At 45.0% G+C, this 24,078-nt stretch overlaps 1 protein-coding gene across 4 annotated transcripts in view; it reads left to right on the top strand.

Annotated features, from left to right (window-relative positions):
- The window catches only part of LOC147442295 (dynein regulatory complex subunit 3-like), a 159,440-nt gene that overhangs the window by 26,287 nt on the left and 109,075 nt on the right, over positions 1–24,078 (top strand). For all 4 annotated transcript variants that reach the window (XM_086528527.1, XM_086528528.1, XM_086528530.1 and 1 more), the window contains exons 4-5: positions 19,073–19,239; positions 19,328–19,393. In XM_086528527.1, coding sequence (XP_086384653.1) covers positions 19,073–19,239; positions 19,328–19,393 — 233 coding nt within the window. The remainder of the gene's footprint in view (positions 1–19,072; positions 19,240–19,327; positions 19,394–24,078) is intronic.

Raw genomic sequence — 24,078 nt, 5'->3', positions numbered from 1 at the left:
ACATTCATACCAAAGGCACCCTCATTGACAGGGCGATTGAGCTTAGGAAATCGAGACGACCACGACGGAGATGCAGAAGCACACTTCACTAGAGGAGACTACAACAAAGGATTAGAAGCATTCTAGTCAGACACCCAGAATGCTCCTAAGAAGTTTATCTAATACTTTGTATTTAGTTTTTCGCATTTATTTTCACACTCACACTTTTCAGACATTGTACCAGATTCACCACTTTTGTATCAGTTTGGTCTCATAGGTCACTCTGGCCTTTTGAAGACGTTAATATAACATTTCATTTCATTTCATTTCTCTCTCTCTCTCTCTCTCTCTCTCTCTCTCTCGCGTAATGTGCAATCATAGTGATTACCTAAAAGAAACGTACATGGCCAAACGACCCATCAAAAAACTATGTACAAAGGCTAGAAGTCCAATATTGGACATAAACATGAAAAGCCTATAACCAAGATGGCAAAGCAGTCATGCTAGACAGTCAAGCAATTAATGTGTCTGGCAAGATGCCATCCTTCCAAACCTCGGCATTTGCCACATAAATGACCCCAGAAGTGGTGAGCGAAGAAACACCTGCATTGCTGCAACACGTTATCAGAGAGGTAAACAATACCAAGCCTTGCCGTATGGTTGAATTGTCGGCGAAGGTGCTCTTTGCAAGGCCAAGTAATAATTCTAGAGCTGGGAAGCACCTCAGATTGTAAAGAACTTGCTGCCTCTCTCCAAGAGGGTGGCTTCCAATGAGCAAACTTCAATACCTCTTGCCATGAAAGCACCAAGCATGCGAGCAAGGACGACTGCTTACACTTGAATGGTTGATTTGAATTTACAATATGCCACCATGGTGCCTCTATCAAAGTCTTGTGTGTGGCATATGAAATACTTAGCAATAGAAACCCATGGCTGCATGAATCAACACACATATCTTGAAGGCTTCAATGCCTGGCTATCATATGCATCCAAAATACAAGCTTTTACACAAAAAAAAACAACAGAAATAGCATGACATAATGACAAGAAAGAGATTGCAAAACCCTCAAATAGCATAAAACGCAAATTCAAAACTCTAAAATGCAGAAAATCAGCCAAATGAAACCCTAAAACTTGCAAGCTCTCTCTAACCCTAAAACTTGCAAGAGTGTAGCAGGGCGACAGTGTCACTTGCACAAGACAGGTAGTTAGTTACAGTTGGTTTGGAGCTCACACTGGATGCCTGAGCAATGCCACGTGGCAATGATATGGGTAGTGGTCTAGTGGACATCGTGGCCAGATCACCACCACCAAAGTCTGCAGATAGACTAAGCTGGATTGGGATATTTTGGTAGCTGTTGGTGGCTCTTTATGATTGTATGTATGCGTAGTTGGTTCTAGTTGTTGGGGTTGCATCTACTTTCTATGGTCTAGCGTCTTGAGTCTTGTATCTTGTGTCCAGCACCGCAACTCTACACTCTCCCTGCACATTGAAGCCTCGACATTCCATTGTACCTGTGAGTCCTTGGCTTGGAGCCGAGTGTGCTGCCAACCAGAGTCTGTACCGGTTCCATGAGTTAGTCGAGTTCCATGGTGTTTTGAGTCTATTGTTGTGTCTTTGAGTTGCCCGTTCCATTGCTTTGTTGTGTTTTCTTTCTGTTGGAGTGAGGTTTCACACATATTGCAGTGAGGAGCACCCATAGTAGAGAGCACGACACACTTTTCTTGCTACAGGTGCTCTCAATTATGGCACGCCCGGTGGGACCTCAACTAAAGTCTCACTCCACTCCATTGAGCATACATGGTTGAGGAGCTAGCTGGTTAAGCCCCTCGCGTGTCTAGTCCGTTGGTGTGGTTCAGCTTGGTCTAGACGAGCTTCGCCCTAGTCCAGCTTGGTCTAGTCCATCTTCGCCTCGTCCAGCTTGGTATAGCTAGTCTAGTCTCTTTTGCCCCTATCTAGCCGAGTCTAGCCTGGTCTAGTGAGGTCTGTTCAAGTGGGTCTAGACTATCCAACTAGTTCAAGGGTCTCCGTGCCCGGAGCTTGGGTGGGTTTGTTGCTATCGCATGACACATACAAGGCAGTCTGAAAATCGAGAAAGCCCACTATTGAGCCCTTTGAAGTACTACCACAGAAAGCGCCAACCTTTTGTGCCGAGTAGAAGTCCACTAGCCCCGCTACCCTTACCCTCCCACGCATCTACCTCCTCTTCCTCAACTAGTTCTCCACCTCCCAGGTCACCTTCCCCAGTACAGTTCTCACCCACTGTGTTACAACAAGCTCTTGAGCAACAGGTTCCGGAGTAGGCAGCCATGGAGGAGTTGACAAGCGTTTTGGCTAAGTGAACATAAAGTTTCCAACTTTCAAAGGACTCTCCACAAAGGATACAGATGACCATGCTAGGAGATTAGTATCGCTCTTCAGGGGTCGTGGCCTCAACAGAGAAGACGCCTTGGATGGCTTAGTAGATAACTTGTACAGTCAGTTTGCTGAGAACCAGTTTACTACTTGGGCAACACTAAGACAAGATTTTTGTGAACCTTTGAGACCAAGTGACTTCCAAGAGAAGGTTCTTGATGAGTTGGCCAACCTAGTGCTCCAACCAAATGAGCCTTGCAGAACTCATGACAAGAACAAAGTCTCTGGTCGGCAAGCTTTCTTAGCAACCAAGAGAATTCATGGTCATGAAGTCGGTGGAGAAGGCTCTTCCCAAGACTTCTCAGCAAAAACTTCGAGAGAGTCTTCGACTTGAAGCCACTCTGGAGGAGTTTGTCACTGCTACTACTAGGATAGAAGGGGCAAGGAAGCTACTCAACGATCCTCCTCAGGTAGAGACGGCCTCAGTATTCTTGGAAAGTCCATCTGACCCCTTGAATTCTTTACGCATGGATTGCCAGGGAACTAGAAGCACCAAAGTTACAACGAGCTCTTCAGGAGGAGAGATCCTTCTCTCTTCGACAAGAGAAGCCTCCACATCAAGAGGCTTTGGACTAGATCAAGCGGGAGCTAGAAGCGAAAAGCTGGGTGAGTATGCTAAACCATAAGACCTAGTTCAAGATGTATTGATACAGGGTCCGAGAATAACCTGGCCCCAATTACTCCATCTTGCACCAAGAATGAGGAGACAATGGACGAAGATGGTAAGTACAAAGAAGTCAAGACCAAGGATAGCTAGGTCTATCTTTGGGAGGAATCTTGACGACATTCTACCTATCATGGATGTCCACATCAAGGGGCAACACATCTCGAACATCTACATAGATGGTGGCGCACAGATATGCGTCACGAGTGAGAAAATGATGCACCATCTACGCCTAGAGGTAAGTAGGCCGGCACCCTGCCGAACTAAAATGGCAAATAACGTCAAAGTGAAATGCGTAGGCATTGTGAATGCAGTCAAGGTAAAGGCATTCAACACAGAAGTGGAGGTGGACATTTTTGTCATGCCGCACAAAGGGGAGGGCTATCCTATCATTCTTGGAAGACCATGGCTCATGGCTATGGAGGCTAAGTAAGACTGCAACACCAGAATGATCCAGATGAAGGATGCTAAAGGAAAGTCCATATTCTTCGACATGAAGACTGGGAAGCAACGCAACATGACCTTGGAGGCATCGCAAGATGAGTTCACTAGTGACTCTTCGACCGTCTCAGGAGAAGAGACGACAACAACTGAGGAGAGCGACAATAGCATCGAAGTGATGAGAGTCATCCTCAGAGATCTAAAGAGGTTGACACAATCTGAAACACCACCGAAAAATCAAGAGGGACCATCAGGTACGCAACCCTTGGTGGATACAAGTTACATTGGATGCTCTCTAGTGAGTTAGCTAGTAAAAAGAGAGAAGAATACATCTCTATGCTAGGTAACTTCACCACACTCTTCATTCATCCTCAGAGATCTAAAGAGGTTGACACAATCTGAAACACCACCGGAAAATCAAGAGGGACCATCAGGTATGCAACCCTTGGTGGATACAAGTTACATTGGATGCTCTCCAGTGAGTTAGCTAGTAAAGAGAGAGAAGAATACATCTCTATGCTAGGTAACTTCACCACACTCTTCATTGATGGTTACGACAAGATCACAGGCATCACAGTGGTGCAACACCGCATAAGACTCAAGGAAGGAAGTAAGCCTGTAGTGCAAAAGCTCAGAAGGCTTGGGGTAGTTCAGCAAGAAGCATTGTTCAAAGAGGTGAGGAATTTGCTACAGACAGGTTTCATTTACCCCGTCGAAGACTAAGGGTGGGTCTTTCCAGTGGTAGTCACACCAAAGAAGAACGGTAAGTGGAGGGTTTGTGTAGACTACAAACCTCTCAACGTAGCAACAAAGAGGCATCATTTTTCCCTCCCATTCCAAGACGAGATTCTCAACGAGGTAGCAGGTTATGAGCGCTACACAGTATGTGATGGCTACTTAGGCCACTTCTAGGTTAGCATTGCAGAAGAAGACCATAAAAAGACAACTTTCATAACACCATGGGGATGTTTTGCTTACAGGGTGATGCCTTTTGGTCTCACCAACGCTCCGGCCACATTCCAACGCTATGTAACTTTTGTCTTCCAGCCATACTTTGGTGAGTCAATATGGGTTTTTATAGATGATTTTTGCATCTACAGTTCTCGCTCTCTCCATTTGAGCAAGGTTTATGATGGCCTGGCTAGGCTGCAAACCTTGGGTGGCCAGCTTAACGTAGATAAGTGTCACATTGGTGAAAGCAAGGTCACTCTTCTCGGCCATGTAATTTCAGCAAAAGGAATTGAGGCTGACCCTAGCAAGATTCAAGCTTTAGTATCTTTGTCATCACCCACAACAACTAAGCAATTGGTCTCTTTCCTTCAAAAGGTAATGTACTTAAGCAGGTTCATCCACTTGCTCTCTCAAGTGGTTTTCCCTTTACAACAAGTCACCCATAGAGATGTCTTCTTATGGAGTGAAAACAATGAGGAACAATTTAGCGAAGTGAAACAGATCCTGGCTACACTTCCCACCATTGCACCCCCTAGATGGGATGAGCCATTTTATGTTACTCCCACTATAGGGAGTGATATACTTGGAGCCGTACTAATGCAGAAGGACCCCAAACCTCTTTCATGCGTCATATCTACTTCTCTAGTCGTGCCATGACCCCATCAGAAAAAGGATTCATCACAGTAGAGCACATGGTGCTTGCATTGATGTTTGCCACTACAAAGTTCCGCTCTTATCTATTGCCTAAACCCTTTGTAATTCTAACAATGGAAGAGGTCTTTCTGTATGTGATGCAACACATGGATGTCTCATCTAGAATTTCTAAGTGGCTTGTTAGATACAAGAGTTCGATCACACTATGCAAGTGGAGAACTCCACCAGGGCTAGTCTAGCAGGTATTCTTACTCATCGTCACTATGAGAAGAAGCTAAAGGTAAACACAGAAGGTAAAGGAGTGACACCAATGGTGGAAATTCCGAAGCTAGAAGGACCTCACTCTCTTTTCTTTGATGGAGCATACAAAAGAACAGTGGACCAAGCTGCAGTTGGCATTATCATTTTCAATGAGCAATAGGAAAAGGTATTCTGTATTGGGCAGCTGCTACACTCCCACTCCAACAACGAAGCGGAGCATGTGGCCCTAATTCTTGGATTAGAACAATGTGTTTTGCAAGGGGTTCAACGCCTAAATGTGTTTGGTGATGCCATGCTCTTGATAAAGCAGATAAATGGCACTTGGATTTGTAAAAATTAGGTTTTGCTTGGCCAATTGCGCCAAGTTAAGGATCTTTTAAGAAAGTTAGAAGCAATGCAATTATTTCATGTTCCTAGGGCAGAAAATCAAGAAGCATATGCTCTAGCCAAGGAGAGAATACAAGATGTTCTTATAGGAGCAATCAAACTGAAGCTTCCTCTTTCAGGGTAGCGATGCTATGCCTGATGTCATCAGCTTCTTAGATACAGGAGAATGTCTTGAAGGGTTTACCAAGGGCGAGAAACAATGGCTTGTCCGAAAGGCAACAAGATACCGCCTTATAAACAACACCTTGTACTGCAAGGGCAAATACCAGATTCTCAAGCGAGTGCCAATATCCAGTGAAATCACGGAGGTAATCTCAAGTTGCCATGATGGTGTTTGCGGTGGCTACTTTCCTCTAGATATTACTAGTAGGAAGATTTTACAAGCAGGATTCTCTTGGCCTAGTCTGAACAGGGATGTGCATCAATGGTGTAAAACATGCAGAGCTTGTCCAAGTATCTACTCATCGAACACTAACCTATGAGCCACAGACTCCTATCATCTCATATGGCCCATTTGAGAAGTGGGGAATAGATGCAATTGGTCCTTTACCAAGGGCCTAGTCAGGTAAACTGTACATTCTAGTCGGTGTAGACTACATGACCCGATAGGCAGAAGCAACAACCACCACACGCATTATAGCCCAACAAGTGACGAAGTTCATATTTGAGCACATTTGTTGCCGTTTTGGCACACCTCTGGGGATAATATCTAATAGAGGGCGAGGTTTCAAATGCGACTTGGTGGGAGAACTCATGAAAAAGCTAGGCATCACATGCCGACACTCCACTCCATACTATCCACAGTGCAATGGTCTAGTGAAAAAGGTAAACGGCATGATCTATAAGATAATCACAAAGCAGGTGAATAACCACACAAGTGATTGGGATAAGCATCTGATGACCGCTCTTTGGGCCTACCGCACAACATTCCGAACATCACTAGGTTTCACCTCTTTTCATCTGGTATATGGAAAGGAGGCCATTCTACCCATTGAGGTACAGATAGCCAGCTTGCGAGTCATGGCTAGTCAGTTACAGTGTCCAATTGCCCATCTCCGCAACCACACCTTGGATCTAGAGAGGCTTTAGTTAGACAGGGAAGATGCGATCAACCACTATGCAACGCAAGCAGAACGACGCCGACTCACATTCAATCAAGGGCTTAAGGAAAAAGGTCTGAAGAAAGGCATGTTAGTATTGAGATATGCCAACAGATTTGACACCAGGAAAGATAAGAAGTTTCAGCCCAGATGGGAATGGCCATTCATCGTCAAAAAGCGATACGCCAATGGTAGCTACAAATTGATGGAAGCAGATTGTCGAATTCACAAGACCAGAGTCAATGGATGGAAGCTAAAAAGGTACTTCCTAAGGTTTGATACAGAGTTCATGCTAGATATTCCAGATTAGGGAGAACCCTCCAACTCCACTGCTAGGGAATCAGAAGCAGAGCTAGAGGCATGAATGCCTCTAGCTAGAAGGGGAGGGCTAATGACGGCTGGCTTTCGAAGCCACGGCCTTGGGAACAAACCCCACTCGGGGAAGCATGAAATAATAACAATGAAACAAAAAAAAACGTTTTTTTTTTGGGTTCTTGCTTGCCAAACCCCATGCTCATGCGCCCACAGGGGCCGTCCCCCGCCCCCCCCCCCCCCCTTGGCATCACCCTTCCCCCCTCCTCCATTATCTCCCTCTCTCTCTCTCTCTCTCTCTCTCTCTCTCTCTCTCTCTCTCTTCCCAAGCATGGCGCCTACTTGAGCTACACCGACATAGAGATAGTCTGTTGAGGAGACATGGAGCACGACAGTTGCAGAGACAGATCACAGACTTCTTTGGATCGAGGGAGCCAAGAGACCAACCACCAGCACAGGGTTGTACCCGCATTCATACGAGAGGCACCCTCATTGACAGGGCGACTGAGCTCGGGAGATCGAGACGACCACGACCGAGACACAGGAGCACACTCCATCGACGGAGACTCCAACAGAGGATCATAGGCATTCTAGCACGACACCCAGATTGTCATTGAGGGCCTATTTTACATTTTCACATTTCACATTTCACAATCATTTTCAGTTTTCATTTTTACTTTCAGTACTTTTTGTACTTGTACTTCAGACGTTGTATTAGATTCACCACTTTGTATCTGATGGTCTCATAGGTCATTTTGGCCTTTTGAAGACGTTAATATAATATATCATATATATCATATCTCTCTCTCTCTCTCTCTCTCTCTCTCTCCCCTCCATTATGCGATGCAGCCAAAACCCTCTCTCTCCCTTGTTCGTCATCAGCCATCAAGGCGCAGAAATATCTCTCTTGTTTCCCCACCCATACACACACACACACACACACACACACACACAACTCTCTCTCACACACACTTTTTTTTTGTAAATTTGCTTTGATTACTTTACAAGTGGGAAACCTCAAAGCGAGGAAAACCCATGAAAAGAAAGGGATACAAAAAGCTAAGCACTATAAGACTCCAAAAGCTAAAAACAGTCAAAGTAAATCCTGTAGGCATCAAGAGTGATGTCTCCAACATCATGAGCAAAATGTAGTGCTTCACCAAGAGATGATTTGAAATAGGAGAAGGGGTCAACATAGGTGCCTTGGAACATTAAGGAGTTCCTATGGTGCCAGATGGTCCACAAAGTCCAAAATCTGACCCAGGTGAAGAACACCGCAAACTGAGAATGCGATGACCGAAGCACTCCAAAGAGCCAAAAGCGTTTGTGAAAAGGGCCGGAAGGAAAACACAGCCGAAGAGTAGTCGACACTTGCCGAATGAAGGCTCTGGAGTGGCAACAACGCCATAGCAAATGTGGCACTGTCTCCTCAGCTTCAAGACATCTGGGGCAGTGGGAAGGTGCAATATGCTGAGTATGTAACACACTGCCAAAACAGGTAGAGCTCCCACCAAGCAGCGCCACAAGAAAGCCCGCTCCTTTAAAGGTATCTAGATGACCTTGCCAAATACGAGACATTGTGTGTTGCCACCACAAGGATGACTCGGAGAGCAACCACAACCGATTACCATGATGCACAATCCATATATCAGACTGAAGGATGTCATATACACTGCCAGCTGAGATGCAGTCCAATCTAGTCGTAGCTAGATTCCAATCAGAGAAGCGAGAGTCCATATCCAAAGGAGGAATGGGTGAGTAATCAGCAAGCATCCTTTGAATTTTCTGCCAAAGAGAAGAATAGTGAGGACCCAACCGAAAACGGGATACTGCATCAGCGAACGAAAGAACATAACCCGAGCCATCAAGCACCTGATGCACCTGACAGATTCCTTTCTGGGCAAAAAAATATGCTTGGCGAGGAGACCGTTGAGCCAAAGTCGAAGCGATGGCCCTGTTCCAATGTAGACTCTCCAAACGGAGAGAATTACCCACAGTGGATGGTCGACCATTCCAAGCCAAATGCGAAGTGACAACTTTCCAATCAACAATGAGAGAAGAAGTAAAGGGACATCCACGAATGTGTCCTTCAAGCTCTCCAAAGACAACATTCCAATAGGTCGGTTGCCAATGACCAAAAGCTGGGGTGACAATGCGAATACACAAATGTGTGACCATGAGAGCCCAGGGTTGCTGCTGCTCTACCAAGACTGGCAACAACATAGCTTTCCGGGCCAGAAGATGACGTCGCAAGTCCAAAATATTTAACCCTCCAAGCCGCTTGGGAGAACACAGCTTGTCCATAGAGAGAAGCCGAAGACCCTTCTTGGTAGACGAGGTCCACCAAAAATGCTCTAAAATATTTGACATGAGGGACTGCAAGCGCAACCGAGGCCAGGATAACAAAGGCAAGTAAAACTGCACATAAGCCACAAGGATGCATTGGACAATCCTGAGACGTACATGAAGTGGCCACGTGGACAGTTTCCAATAAACTAACTTGGAATGTAGACTTTGGAGCACCGAATCCAGTTTTTGCATAGCTGATACATCCCAACCCAACGGATAACCCAAATGGCGAGCCAAAACATGTGGAGGAACAATCTCCCCAGGCCATAATATCTTATGCCAGTCACACTCCTTCAAGGGCAATAGCTTGGATTTGCAAAAGTTAACTTTGAGACCCGTTGCCAATCCAAACAAATGAAGAGTATGCATAATTTGCTGTACATCATCATAGTGATTACGAGGCATAAACAAAGAGTCATCTGCATAGGCCTGACCAGCAAATTGCCGTCCCGAAGGTAAAGATAGGCCATGTAGCCTGCCACTGGAAGTCAAGAAATCCAAATACATAAACAAGGGGTGAGTAGCAATCGCATAGAGCAGAGCACTCAAAGGGCAGCCCTGTCTCACCGACCGTCCCAAAGGCCAAGATTCTGTAAAACATCCATCCAGCAAGCCCGCAGAAGTGTTGTGTGCATACAAGAACAACACGACACGGGATATCCTAGGCCCAAGTCCCAAGTGTTGCATGGTGCCCGCAATATAATCCCAAAGAACAGTGTCAAAGGCCTTTTCAATGTCAACCTGCATGACCAATACATCCCGTTGAGTGTATTTTGCATATTCCATACCAATGATGACATTCGCGAGGTTATCAGTAATTTGACGTCGTGGAATGAAGCCGTATTGAGATTGATGCAAGCCTTCATGCAAAAAGCACTTGAGTCGGTTAGCGAGCATTTTTGCCATTAATTTATATACCACATGCATAAGTGTAATAGGCCGCAGATGAGAGAATTCTTCGCACAATGCATGCTAGGTATCAGCTTGAGCAAACCTTCTTTTCAAGAGGAGGGCAGTTCCTGCTGTTCCCAAGCTGTATTCATCATGAACAACAGAGGCATCTTCAAATAATCCCAGAAGGACAGGAAAAATTCCACAGAGAGGCCATCCCAACCAGGAGCTCTCCATCGACCCAAATCAAGCAAGCTGGCATGCAATTCCGGCTCAGTGAAAACAGTCTCCAAGTCTTGAGCCTGTTGCATCGAAAGGATGGGAGTAACATGTGATAGAAACGTACGACGCGCTTGACAACCTGCGCTCGTGGGAGAAGAAGGGGCCTCAAAAATCTTGCCATAATGAGAGTGTAGGGCTAGTGCTAGCTCTTGTAAAGTGGAGGTCCATTCCCCTGACGGTAATTTAACTCTTCGTATAGCTTGAGACTGCCTGGAGTGATGCAAATACCGGAAAAATTGTTTAGAAGAACAACCTTTATCTGCAAAAGCTTGTTGTCGAGCTCGAGTTTGCCATTTGGCCAATTTCCTCTCATCATTGTGCCGTAACACAGCGCGAGCAAAAAACAACTCAGTCACTTGAGTGTCAGTAAGAGAAGAATGATTCGCCAAGTGCATGAGTCTGCTACAAGCATCCTTTGCCTGATTAACCTGTTCCCTGAATTGTGACAAATAGTCTTTGCCATAATCCTGGATAACACATTGAACACGCATAACAAAGCGGAACCAGGCTATGTCCATATCAACATACATCTAGGAGATCAAAGGTGGGATGATATCCACAATCATAGCACGAAAAGGCTCATGCTTGAGATAAGCATTATTGATATGTAAAAGCCTCTTCTTGGGCAGGCGATCATTGGCATCGAAAGAGCCAAAACGAAGCTTCAAACATATAGGAAAATGATCCGAAAGACACATAGCATAATCAATCCTCAACTCGCATACAAAGTCATCATACTGTTGCATGTGAAAAAGATACCAGCGATCTAGCCGAGCGCGATACACAGATTGAGCATTATGTTGAAAAGTGAATCCTGGATCAGTCGCATGCGATAGGGGCTACAAATCAAGCCCATTACATGTCATCATAAATTGATCCCACGATTGCCGTTCCGTATGAAGCATGTGAGAATGCCCAGTAGTATTATCTGCAAGGTTAGGTGCATTATTAAAGTCCCCACAGAGAAATGCATTAGAACACCAACAGTAAGAGGAGATAGCACTCCACAACCGTGCCCTATCTGCAGAAGCTGTGCATGCATATAAGCCTCCAAATTCAAAAACTTCTCCATTAACAATACATTGGATGACCATCTATCTCTCAGCTGGGTCATTGAAAACCAAGGTCGGAAAGAGTTCGTGTCGAACAAGTATAAGCACACCAGAATAGCCGGCCGAGCCTACATAAACTATCCAGTAGCCTGCAAGGTAAGAGGTCTGTCCTGCAAATTGATGCTGGTTATGCTCTTGAAGAACCACAATATCCGCTTGATATGTATGTACATAGTGCCAGGTTAACCGCCACTTGTCGTGATTGCATAACCCACGCACATTATAGGAGATGCAATTCAAAGAACTATGCATTTTGATATGGTATATACAATGGGCGAGGGAATGAGAAAATGGGAGAAAACTCAAGTACCAGTGCCCATTGACACATCCTCCCCGGCTGCAAGCACCTGAAGAGGTGGGTCAAGACCTGGACCTTGAAGATTGAAAGTAAAAGCACCTTGCGATGAAGATGCTTCGCCTATAACAACTTCCTTGTAAGAGCGGACCACCTTGTCCCAAGCTTCAGCCAAAGACGCGTTGTCTTTACAAGGGGGCTTTTTCTGAACAACATTCTTCAAAGGGGGCACATAATTACGAGAAGAAGCCGGAATACGGGTTGTGGCGGCTTTAACAGGTTTCTTGGGCAGCATCCAAGTTTGGGAGGTTGAAGCCTGTTCTTTGCCTTTGTCTTTTATATTCGGAGAGGCAGAAAGTGCAGGCAATTGTAGTTGTTTCCCCTTGCCTTTATTCACCCCGGTTGTCGGAGAGGAGGTTGAAGCACCTTTGGTTTGAACTTTAGCAGAAGATTTCGGATTTGAGTGAGGTTGAGGAGTAGGAACAGCTGAAGGCGGTGGTTGTAGGTTAGGTTCCGGACATTCGGACTGCATATGACCGAATTTGCCACATCGGAAACAAGAGTTTGCAAATTTGCCCCACTTAAGCTTAAATGGGCGCTTGCCAACCACTGCATCCCCATAATCGATGGAAATACCTGTTGGTGTGGGGATATCTGTGTCCCACAGAATACAAAAACGGTTGGTATTTGCGTCTAGCTTCGGAGGGCAAATGACTTTGCCCAACTAAGCAGCTAGCAAAGGAAGGAAATGATGCCAGGTGCGAGGAAAATCGACCACCTCAACCCAGACGGGACACTTGTGACGAATGAGACTCTGATAGTCCTTGGTGAGAGCCCAGGGCAATACATGAGTCATTTGCGTATTGAAGAAGAGAGGAGACATTTCAAGCAAAGCATCCCGAGCATCCTTGTCGGCCAGCAAAACTTCATAGAACCCGCGCGCGCTGAAGTAAACCCCTTGGACTGCTTGCCATTTGAGCAAGAAATCAACCCATTGGCCTACATCTTGGGCCGTAGGCATTCTTCCCGGGAAAAAAAGAATCACCGCGTTGAGTGCATATTGAGCAACGGGATTTATAAGCTCCTGTATAGGAATGCGCACTTCCATGACAGGAGCGGATCCTTCCCAGGCTTGACGTGCATCCTCGAAGTCCTCATGCAAACATTCCTTGATAAGGCTTAAAGCATCCATATCCGAAGATTCCATGGCCTTCCGGCACTTGTATATACACTCCTCGGCCGAATCCATGTGAAGCTCCCGCTCCCACACACACACAATCTCTTTTTTTTGGGTTTTTTGATATTTGACTGCTATCGACACCGACAGACACACACAAGCTGGCTGTACAGGAACCTGCTGCTTGAAAACTTTATTCAAACTGAAAACCTAAAGATTTACAGAACCTGCGTTGGAAGCTGGCTGTCAAGGCAAAGCCCAAACTTCAGATGTCGCAGAGTTGAGGGAGGCCGAGGGCGCTCAGAGCTGTTTGTCGCAGGAGCAGGACTGCTCGCAACAGTGGGTGCAGAGAAAAACAGGGGCAACACAGTGCTGAGGACGCCTGCCGGGCTGCAGGGAATTCTTTGGTGGGGCACCGCGCGCACACACGAGCTGACAGTCAAGAAACCTCCACGCGTTGCATTCCCACTGTGAAACCCTAGCTCGCTTCTGTCTGTCTGTGAAACCCTAACTCACTGTAAACCGATGGTGAAACCCTAACACTACTGCCTGACTGTCAAGGCGCTGGCATAGCATGCTTCAACACACACACACACGCCCACACACAGTCACCCCGTTGGCGCTGGCACAACAGGCTGCAGTAGCGCACAGGAGATGCGCACGACAGAGCATCAGCAGGTTCAGCTGTTCACTGATTTCTCTCTTGCACGCGTACCCCAACCCACGCGCGCCCGCACACACACACGCTGGTGAAGTTGCAGATGGCTGCTGCTGCGCGCAGCGCGTAGGAGATCTACGCGACAGAGGAGCAGGAATTCACAGTCGCTCCCTCTCTCTCTCACACACACACCCATACCTCTCTCTCTCTCTCTCTCTCACACAACACACACACACACACACACACACACACACTCTACTCTAGTCTCTCTCTCTCCCCATCACCCGCTCTCTCAGCCTCTCTCTCTCTTTTCCTTGTTCAGCCTCCCTCTCTCTCTTCCTGGCCTGTGTCGGCAGCCCAAACAGGGTGCATGACGATAGGCGCACTCTCTCTCTCATTATTTACACACACACACACACAAACCCCACACCCCACACACACACACACACACACACACACACACACACACACTCTCTCTCTCTCTCTCTCTCTCTCTCTCACCCTCTCCCTCCCTCTCTCCCTCTCTCTCTCTCTCTCTCTCTCGTCCAGTGTCGGCACCAGCTAGGCCATGTAAAAAATCTCTCTTTCTCTCTGGTTCCCACACACTCACACACTTACATACACATACACACTCTTTCCACACACACACACACACACACAACCCCATACACACACCCTCATGCAACCCTATCTATCTCTCGCTCTCTCACCATCTCTCTCTCTCGATTCGGTAAAAGATGTCCCTCTCTCTCTTACCATATATACGCACTCGCACGAGCCACACATACGTACATTGCACTCATACGTGCACGCACACATTCAAACAAGCATACCCACGCCATACGCACGTACGAGAAGAAGAAAGACCGAAGAGTTCAACATCGACGCCCAAACAACGAAAGAAGAAAGACCAAATCACGCGATGGCGACGGCGAATCAAGAAATGACGCCGAAGGGATACCCCTGCCGGGACCCCGAAAGTGACGAACGCGCTACACTGACGCACTAGCGAAGCCCGCCATTCACCGGCATCTTGTCCACGACATCTCCGTCGCAAACATCCGTAGGGTAATCTATTTTTGTTGTTTTCAATCCAAAACTTGTATAAGAAACCAATTGTATATTGCCACCTCTCTCTACGTGATGGTCACAGAGGCCCACCTAGGAGATATCATTTTAGAGTTCTCCTAAAACAAAGCAAGGGTCAACCATCTGGGACTTGGCTCCTTGCTTTGTCTCTCCTGATTAAGTCCCTAACTTAATCAGATTATCTTAAACTAATGCAGCTTGCACCTATAAAAGAACACTGAGAGGTCACTATTAGGGCGCTTGGGAGTCAACACTTGAGAAGGAAGCCATGTACACACCTTGACTCCAAGGGTCGCCACACACAAGAATAGAATCTCCGTGTATATGGAATTTTCCCTAGAGAATGCACTATAGGCTCTCTCTCTCTCTCTCTCTCTCTCTCTCTCTCTCTCTCTCTCTCACCACGGTCTCCATCTCGCCGAAACTGAGTTTTCTCTAAATACCACTTTGAATCAAGATCGCCCTCACATCCCGAGGAGTTTTCATCATGTACGTCTCTCTCTCTCTTTCTCTCTCTCTCTCTCTCTCTATGGTATGCAGTATTAGTGTTAGCTTAATCACTACTGTCCGTGTCCTAGCCGCTCAAAGCTAGGTGGTGCCCCTTGTTCACTTCTCGTGACGAGTTCGGCGTGCACGGCCCTGGCGTAGAGGCCATCGGGGTCCGTTTTGCGCTTGCACTTGTCAGTGGCATGGAGTTGACATGGCCATGTGGGGAAACCATGTTAGACACAAGTGCTAACCCCTGTGGAAGAGTAGGAGCAAGGCTCTCTTGTAGTTGGCGCAATCTCTTTAGGTAGTAGCAATCCTTGTCTTCATGTCCAGATATTTCACAGAGGTGGCAATAAGCCCGAAGGGGGAATTCGTGTGGAGATTCGTATGCTGCATACTCAGCTATACTTCCTTGCTTCAACTCCATCAACAATTGCCATAGCTTCTCGGATGTGGTGCCTTCTCCAAAACGCTTTAGGAATGCTTCTCTTAGCAGATTCCACCTCTCCTTGGTGACTGGCACCAAGGCGTTGTACCATGATCTTGCTTCCACTTTCATTAGCAGCGGGAAAATGCGCGGACGCGAAGCATCGTCATCTCTTTCAAAGACAACACATGCTATTTCAAGGTTATCCAGGAAATTTGAAGCATCTTCCCCCACCTTACCCGTGAAGGTTGGGAAAGAAACATTTTCCATTGCCAAAAACGAGATATCTTTTTTTTTTGTCTTAAACACAAATGACTTAGCGACTTATACCGGCTTTCTTACAAGGCTGGGTGGATAGATTAAAACATCATGAAAATGGAAACATTGAAAGAGTGGTGGTAATCCAACACGGGGAGGATAATGGGGTTTGGGGAGCTAAGGATCTCTCCTAGCATCACAGCACCAAACAGATACACAATCTTCTGTTGATAGAAGATTTTTCTATCTACATATATATTTACGTGCATGTGTTGCAGAATCTTAAATGGAAAAGCGGTTGGTCCATTATCCATGATGCATAGAGTGTAGAGTATTTACTTATACCCTTACCGTGTGGTGTTGACAAGTCGGCACATCCAAGGAGGTCATCGCCGTTCATAGGCTCCACCTTCCCTTCATTGCTCAGCACGTACGGAGTGATGGCGACGCATTTGACCACTCCTAGCCTTTTAGCTAGCAGCAGTTGCAAGTAATTACCGTAGTTGGCTCGTTGCATGAACTCCACACCATTTAGTTGCAACTCGTTTTCGGCCCACTGGGTTTCACCCGTGGTAGACAGCTTCTTTAGGATGAGTTGTATGGGGAGAGGAGGAAGGCACTCTACCCCCCCCCAAAACAGCGAGGATAGTAGCCAAACCGCTCCTCTCTAGGGCACGAGAACCTCCTTACTACCTCTGCTTCGGGGTTGTCAAAGTGAACTGATAGCACTCGCATGCGCCCAAGATTATTGTTAGCTCTATAAGGTTGATTTAACACGACGTGTTTATCTCTTCCAATGCACGAAGTAGGACTACCCCAATAATATTAGATATAGACCCCAAAGACTTACCTTGCACCTCTCAAAGCGTGATGGACATTATATAGTCAATGCTTGTCCAAAGCAATTTATATGTTGCACTAAATCAAGAAAAAGATATTCTTCAAATTTTTTGAGCTTCTTGTTCATTATGATGGCTATGCTGCATTTGAGCTACCCCGGGCTGGGCAATCCAATCCAAGGGGACGGTGGGGATGGAACGACGTCATGATAGTCATGTGTGGACAGAATATGTTACATGTAGCAACGACTACTTTGTGGGTTCTGTAAGGTCTAGTTTGGCCAGCTCAAATATATCAATGTTGATTGCCCCTACTCTCTGTGTTCTAGACTCGTCAATGATGTTCAAGGGCGTGGTTGTCTCTCTAAGACCTCTCCATGTGGCATGATATCTTCAGAATTTGGCACTCTTAGCATGTCTCTACAACTCTAAAATGCCCGAGTGTGTAGCTATTTTTTGGTTCAAAGGGAGGAAGAGAATAACAATTAGCTACCCTTATAGAGATAAAGGATCAGTTATCCCTACAAAATCACGTGTAAGAACTCATGGCTAAAAAATGACAATCAATAAGAGCTTGTATTCTCAAGAAAGAGGTGCACCCTACCCAGTGACACACTGTAGTGTACAGAACCTTTTCACCTCTTGGTGAAAGGAAACAAACTAATCACTGATTCCCAACTAGAAATGGATCCACATTTATGGGAAATAACAGTTTATTGGCTTGGAAATAAGGAAATTAGTGGGTATGAGGCCAAAGAATCAAAGTCAACAAGACTGAACGTTTAAACCAAACATATAATAATCTTTGTAGATCTCACTGGGCTAGTGTTTATAATAACTTTGAACGTAGAATGGCCATAATACCTCAATTGGAACATTGGGGGAACATTGAATTGTTCAGCCAAGTAACGTTAAAGAGTCATCCGCCAATGCCTGGCCAACCAACTGTTGCCTCAAAGGTAAGGATTAGCTATGGCAATAAGAAAAGGGCTGAGAGGACATCTGTGCCTCACGATGAGGTCAACTCGACCCCCCAAGATGAGCGAAATGTCTACATGACCCAGCAGAATTTTCCTGAATGCCTGCATCATGAGTAAAAGTGTCCCAAGCAGAGGGTGTTAGCATCTTTTACATCAGGTAATTCTGTACGTGTAAGAGTGGTCCCAATTTTGACACCAACAACAATGCGTGAAGGGCTAGGCAGTACAAAAGTTATATACAGTTAGCAGCCATTTAGTCATACGATGCAATGTAGGTCCTCAACAAGCAATCCTCAGGGAGTCTTCTCAGATGCTTCCCTGAAAGGTTGAAAGGATCCTCAGCAATCCTTGATTTGCTACACGTTCCATTGCTGGAACAAAGGAAGCCATGTTTCATTTTTAAGGGCATCTCTATACTTATCTCCATCAAGTGGGATTGCAATATTACTGGATTTTTTCTTTGCTTGCATCTTCAGGCTGGTCAAACAGCACTCAAAGGAGCTCAGTCCGCCCTTTTTTTATGTTTGAATGACTCCGTGGCCCCCATTAAGCTTCAGTTTCAAGTGGAATTGGGTCTGTTCAAGGCTCCAACACCACCACATCACAGTTACCTTTGAGGTTCATGGCTGCGGCCACTCCTTAACAACTGCAAACATCTTACTTTAAAGAAAAATCTCCAACAATATGATCACCCTATGGGTATCAGATTAACGATCTATCTTTCTGTTTTATCATTGAGTTGCCAATCATAGATATTAGACTAAGTAATAGTGATTTGGATGTTTGTCTATTTTAGTCTTGCTTTCCATATTTCTTGCTTGTTGAGGAAGGTTTGAGTAGTAACTTCTCTTTGATCTCTCTCCCTTTTATGGTTGTTCAAAATTATTTTCTTTAGAAAGGCTACACATTAGTTTTGATCTATAAAGGGCTTTACCTTAAAAAACAGTTTCTTGCTTGTTAATGAAAATGCCAGGTAAGCTTATTATCGAATCATGTCAAAGAAATATATTTACATGTCGGGATATTTGGATTGAAATCTCTCTTTTTTTTTGGGTTGGTAGACTTGTCATTCAACAAGGTAGAAAAGATTGAAGGTTTGGAGTCACTCAAGAACCTAGATGATCTGTCTCTTTATTGCAATCAGATTAAGCACTTAGAAGGCCTTGATGCTCTTCAAAGATTGACATCTCTTTCGCTTGGAAAAAATTTACTCCAGAGTCTAGAGGAGGTTGGCACGCTTCATCTTTTCCATATTTAAATAACAGTGTGTACTACAATCAATAAATTCATGACTTTGTGCCTCTTTGATGCAATAGATATTGTATCTCAGGCGATTGAAGAGTTTGCAATTGTTGACCTTGGATGGAAATCCTCTTTGTAAGGTAGAAGTTTATCAAAGCATCTAAATCTTTATTAAGTTCTCCTAAGCTGAGTACTCTTCGAGTCTTCTTGCTATTTGCTAGGTTCTTCTACCTTCATTCCTAGCTAAGGAATTACTTTTGTTTCTACTCTATAATGAGAGATCTACAACAGCTGCATTATGTTTGGGATTTCATGGGCGAGTTTGGCCTTTTTGTAGATATAATTTTAACCATCTTCCCCCCCCCCCCCCCCCCCCCCCCCCCCCCCCCCCCCCCCTCCCGCCTTCTCATTACCTCTACAAAGACACAGACACAATATGCATCCTCTCTATACACAGTAGCGGAGGAGTTACCTTTGCCAGACCGGCCCTGTTCTCCCACTTCTACTTTCTTCACAGTAGAGACGGTGAGGGGAGCCATTGACAGAGTGCACACATTGAGAACACAGGATCATGATGGTATACTGGCTGAGCATTTTATACATGGTAGAGATCATATAGATAGTTGGTTGGCCTTTATGTTCAATAGGCCTTGTGTGAGGGGTCTCCTGCGAGTTGCGGTGGTTCCAAATGTACTGTATGTGTCAGATCTGTACGTACTGTACCTTGTTCCGTACAGAAAATATTTTTATGTACGTAAGAATACGTACTCTTGTAAAAACACCTCAATTTACTAAACTTTCTAGGACATTTCCAATAAAAAACAAGAGAAAAGACAACAACTTTTAGAAACATTTAAAGACATGTTTTACAAGACATCTACATACTATGTAACTACTGCGAAAGACTTCAGACGACATTGATGATTGAACAAGGATATCAAAGCTCAACTGAGATCTGAAATAACACACCAATACTAAAAACACCAATTTGATAATTGAACATGCATACCAAAGCTCAAATGAGATCTGAAATAACACACAATACTAAAAACACCAATTTGCTCTTTGTTTGTGTGCCCAAAAGTGTATGGAATGGTTCAAAAACCTCACGCTACAATTCGGTGGCCTTATCTCCCATTTTTTTTTATAAATAAAATTGCCTTGTACGGATCGATCCGTACCATACGAATTCGTACAGTACAACCGTATCGTACGGATTAGATCCGTATTTATGTGTTGAAACAACCTTGCCTGGGACTTGGGAGTACGTCTACGATTGTACCGGTACTCAAGTTTGGAGATCCCACCTTGCCAACTAACTATCGCACTATCATGATTGGCCACTCATTGGCCAAGCTATTTGCATCTATACTTGAGCATGAGTCGAGCACTTGGGGAGAAATGAAATGAAATGAAATGTTATATTAATGTCTTAAAAGGCCAGAATGACCTATGAGACCAAACTGATACAAAAGTAGTGAATCTGTTACAATGTCTAGGTACCTTAGTACTAAAGTACTAAGTGTGAAAAGCGTGAAAGTGTAAAAATAAATGTGAAAAACTAAATACAAAGTATTAAATAAACTTCTTAGGAGCATTCTGGGTGTCTGGCTAGAATGCTTCTAATCCTTTGTTGTAGTCTCCTCCGGTGAAGTGTGCTTCTGCATCTCGGTCGTGGTCGTCTCGATTTCCTAAGCTCAATCGCCCTATCAATGAGGGTGCCTTTGGTATGAATGTGGGTACTCCTTTGTGCTGGCTGCTGGCCTCTTGCTCCTCCTTCCACTCTTGCTTCTCTCGATCCGAAGAAATCTGTGATCTGCCTCTGAGGCTGTAGTGCTCTTTGTCTTCTCATTAGATTATCCCTGTGCCGATGTAGTTCCAGTAGGTACAAGCCTAAGCATCTTTGATCTTGGTATTGCATGACTATCTAGAGGTCCAAAGCCTTCTTTAAGTAGGTAATGGAAATGCCCACGTATCTCATAGTATACGGTGCAATGGTATATGTAGTGTAATTCTGTCTCCGGCTCCATTCCGCATAACTTGCAAATTCTGCTCTCAGGTGGGATTCCCCTAAATCTGCCAAATTCAATTTCCAACTGGTGTGAGGATGTACGAATCTGACCAATAGCACATCTCAAACCATGAGATAGGTGGGTATCCATGTAGCTCGGGCGAATCACAAATCCATCTTCAGATAGCTGTAGGAAGTTTTCTTTGTAGTCGGCCATCTTCGTGCCAATTCTTGTGTAGGGTCTACCCATGTCCTCTTAGTATCCAACTGTATAAGATCCTGACGGATGATTTTATTAATCTCCGTTCGTGTAATTGCCAGTGATGGAGCCTCAAGAGAGTATTGGAAGGGGGTAATCTTTCCATACTGAACCCGTGTCTCTGAAACCACGAGCACAGTTATACCAGCATGATGTATCCCCTTTCATTGCTAATTGTCGAGAGGATTCGAGGGCCAGTCTAGTATATCGGCAATTATTTGTATCCACAAACCATGTATAAAGGACACTGATCTGGTAAGAGCTTCAATCTCTATCGGAGGGGCAGCTACTTCCGCTCGGGTAATCGCGTGTGGTAGGGAGGCCTTGGCTCTAATCATTCGGGAAATCATAGATACCAAAGGTCTCTCCATTGACTTCCAATTATCCTGATCCACAGATGGTCCACAAATCTGGACCCCATAAAGCATAGCCGAAGCCACCACAATATCAAAGAGCCAAAGTTTTGTTCGTGGTTCCTGAAACTGCACTTGTGAACACTTTCTCTCCAACCCTCCCAAGGCCGCAGAGGCTCTGGACAATCTAGCATCCGCTGTTTTCTTAAGAGTAAACTTCGGTCCTGCAAATACCACACCAAGGTATGTGTATGCATCTGTGTACTCTACTGTATCTTGGCCATATGCAAATGTAGGTGCCGATCTCCTAACCCACTGCGGTGTGGTGTTAAACACCATAACTTTGGTTTTACCCAAGTTTACCGACAGTCCACTGTCCTCCGCGAATTTATGTAATGCATCTAGCTGCCTCTGCATTCCATCTGGTGATTCTGCTATCAATACAATATCATCTACATACAACAACAAAGGGATCCATGACCCTGCAAGTTGAGCACCTCTGTCACCCTCTATCAATGTAATTTGATACCTCATCTATGTACATACCAAATAAAGTAGGGGATAGTGGGCATCCCTGCTTTACTCCAACTGTGGAATGAACAATGTCGGAATCCCCTTCTGGAGTACGTACATAACCAATTACTGACCCGTATAAGGCCATGATCCCCCAAATAATCTCTTTGGGGACCCCTAACTCTTGCATCCTGCTCATCAATCTGGCCCTTGGTACTGTATCAAAAGCTTTCCGAAAATCCACAAAGCAACAATACATCCTTCTCCCGCTTGCTCTTCCTTCCTCAATAATGGCTCTGAGCGTAAGAATATGATCTAAAGTGGAATAACCCCTCTTGAATCCGGCTTGTCCTGTTGCCCTTATGCCCTCATTCTCTGCCCATCTACTCAATTTTTGTGCAAGAATGGATGCGCACAATCGAGTCAATGTGTGACCTACCATAATGGTACGGTAGTTCCCGGGTATCATAGGATCCCCTGACTTGAAAATAGGTACGATAGTAGATAATTTCCAAGATTCAGGTAATCCTTCACACATGACCCGATTAAACAGACGAGCAAGGACTTCTGAAAGTAGATCCTTGGCATGGATCAGATGTTCTGCTACTAAACCATCATGACCATATGCTCTTCTTGTCTTCATCTTATCAATGGCTTTTTTCACCATTTCCGTAGTAAAGAAAGTACTAGTAGCAGGGCATGGATCTAGCGGATCTGGTAATGGAGGTTGTCCAGATACCATATATAATGATGTTACATATTGACCCCAAATCTCAGGAGAAGTAATCGTCGGAGGCGGTGAGTGCTCGTGAAATAAGGGCCAGGCCTCATGTGAGTCCTGACTCAAGAAGAGCTGATATAAATCCTTCTCCAGTTTGGCTAAAAATGCCCTTTTGTTGCGACGTACTATACGCCGAAGAGCAGTCCGAGACTGCTTATATGTGATGATCCCAAGTGTAAGCTCTTTCTAGAGCTGGGTTCTCGTCTCTCTGCATTCCTCGTCATACCAACTGTTTTGAGGCATGTTCCCAGATCCTCTCTTCTGATTAGGTTGAGTATGTGGGTATGCCTCTTGTGCTGCTCCATGTAGTATCTCTGTTAACTGAGAAGTAATCTCCTCTACAATATATACTGGCTCGGATGCCCACATCCTATTATAGATCTTTTCCACATAGACTGAATCAGTCTCTGGCGTGAAAGTATATCTTGTGTGTGTCTTCTTCCTTTGTACTTGAGAGGCATTGTATTGGAAGGACATTGATAAGGTCAAGAGAGCATGATCCACTGCAATCCCAACCGGTCTGGGTCCCACCTTAAGTCTTCGATACTAGAAATAAATCTTGGTGAAGTGATGACATAATCCACTGTACTGGCCCCATGCCTGTGCGGGAAGCATGTGAAATCCCCAGATAAAGGGAAATTCTCTAGACCATTAAGTATGGCCAAACCATGTATAGTTGCCATCTCCATGAGATGTCTCCCATATTCAGTGTGTTCTTTATCCTGTGAGTTTCTAGTGAGTCCCCTCTGTGATAAATCCACTTCTCTGAGCATTTCCTCAGAAGTATCATAGAATACTGCTTGAGAGTTGGCCGTTCTGGCATTAAAGTCTCCTAAAGAACGATGTCTCCATCTCTAGAGAACTCCCATATGTCATTATTCAATATGGAGAAAGGGGACTGTCCTTTA

This window comes from Adiantum capillus-veneris, chromosome 14 (genome assembly GCF_014529385.1).
Source record: "Adiantum capillus-veneris isolate H3 chromosome 14, ASM1452938v2, whole genome shotgun sequence".
Lineage (NCBI taxonomy): Eukaryota > Viridiplantae > Streptophyta > Polypodiopsida > Polypodiales > Pteridaceae > Adiantum > Adiantum capillus-veneris.
Note: the sequence above shows the minus strand (reverse complement) of the source record. Positions and strands in the feature narration are given on the sequence as shown.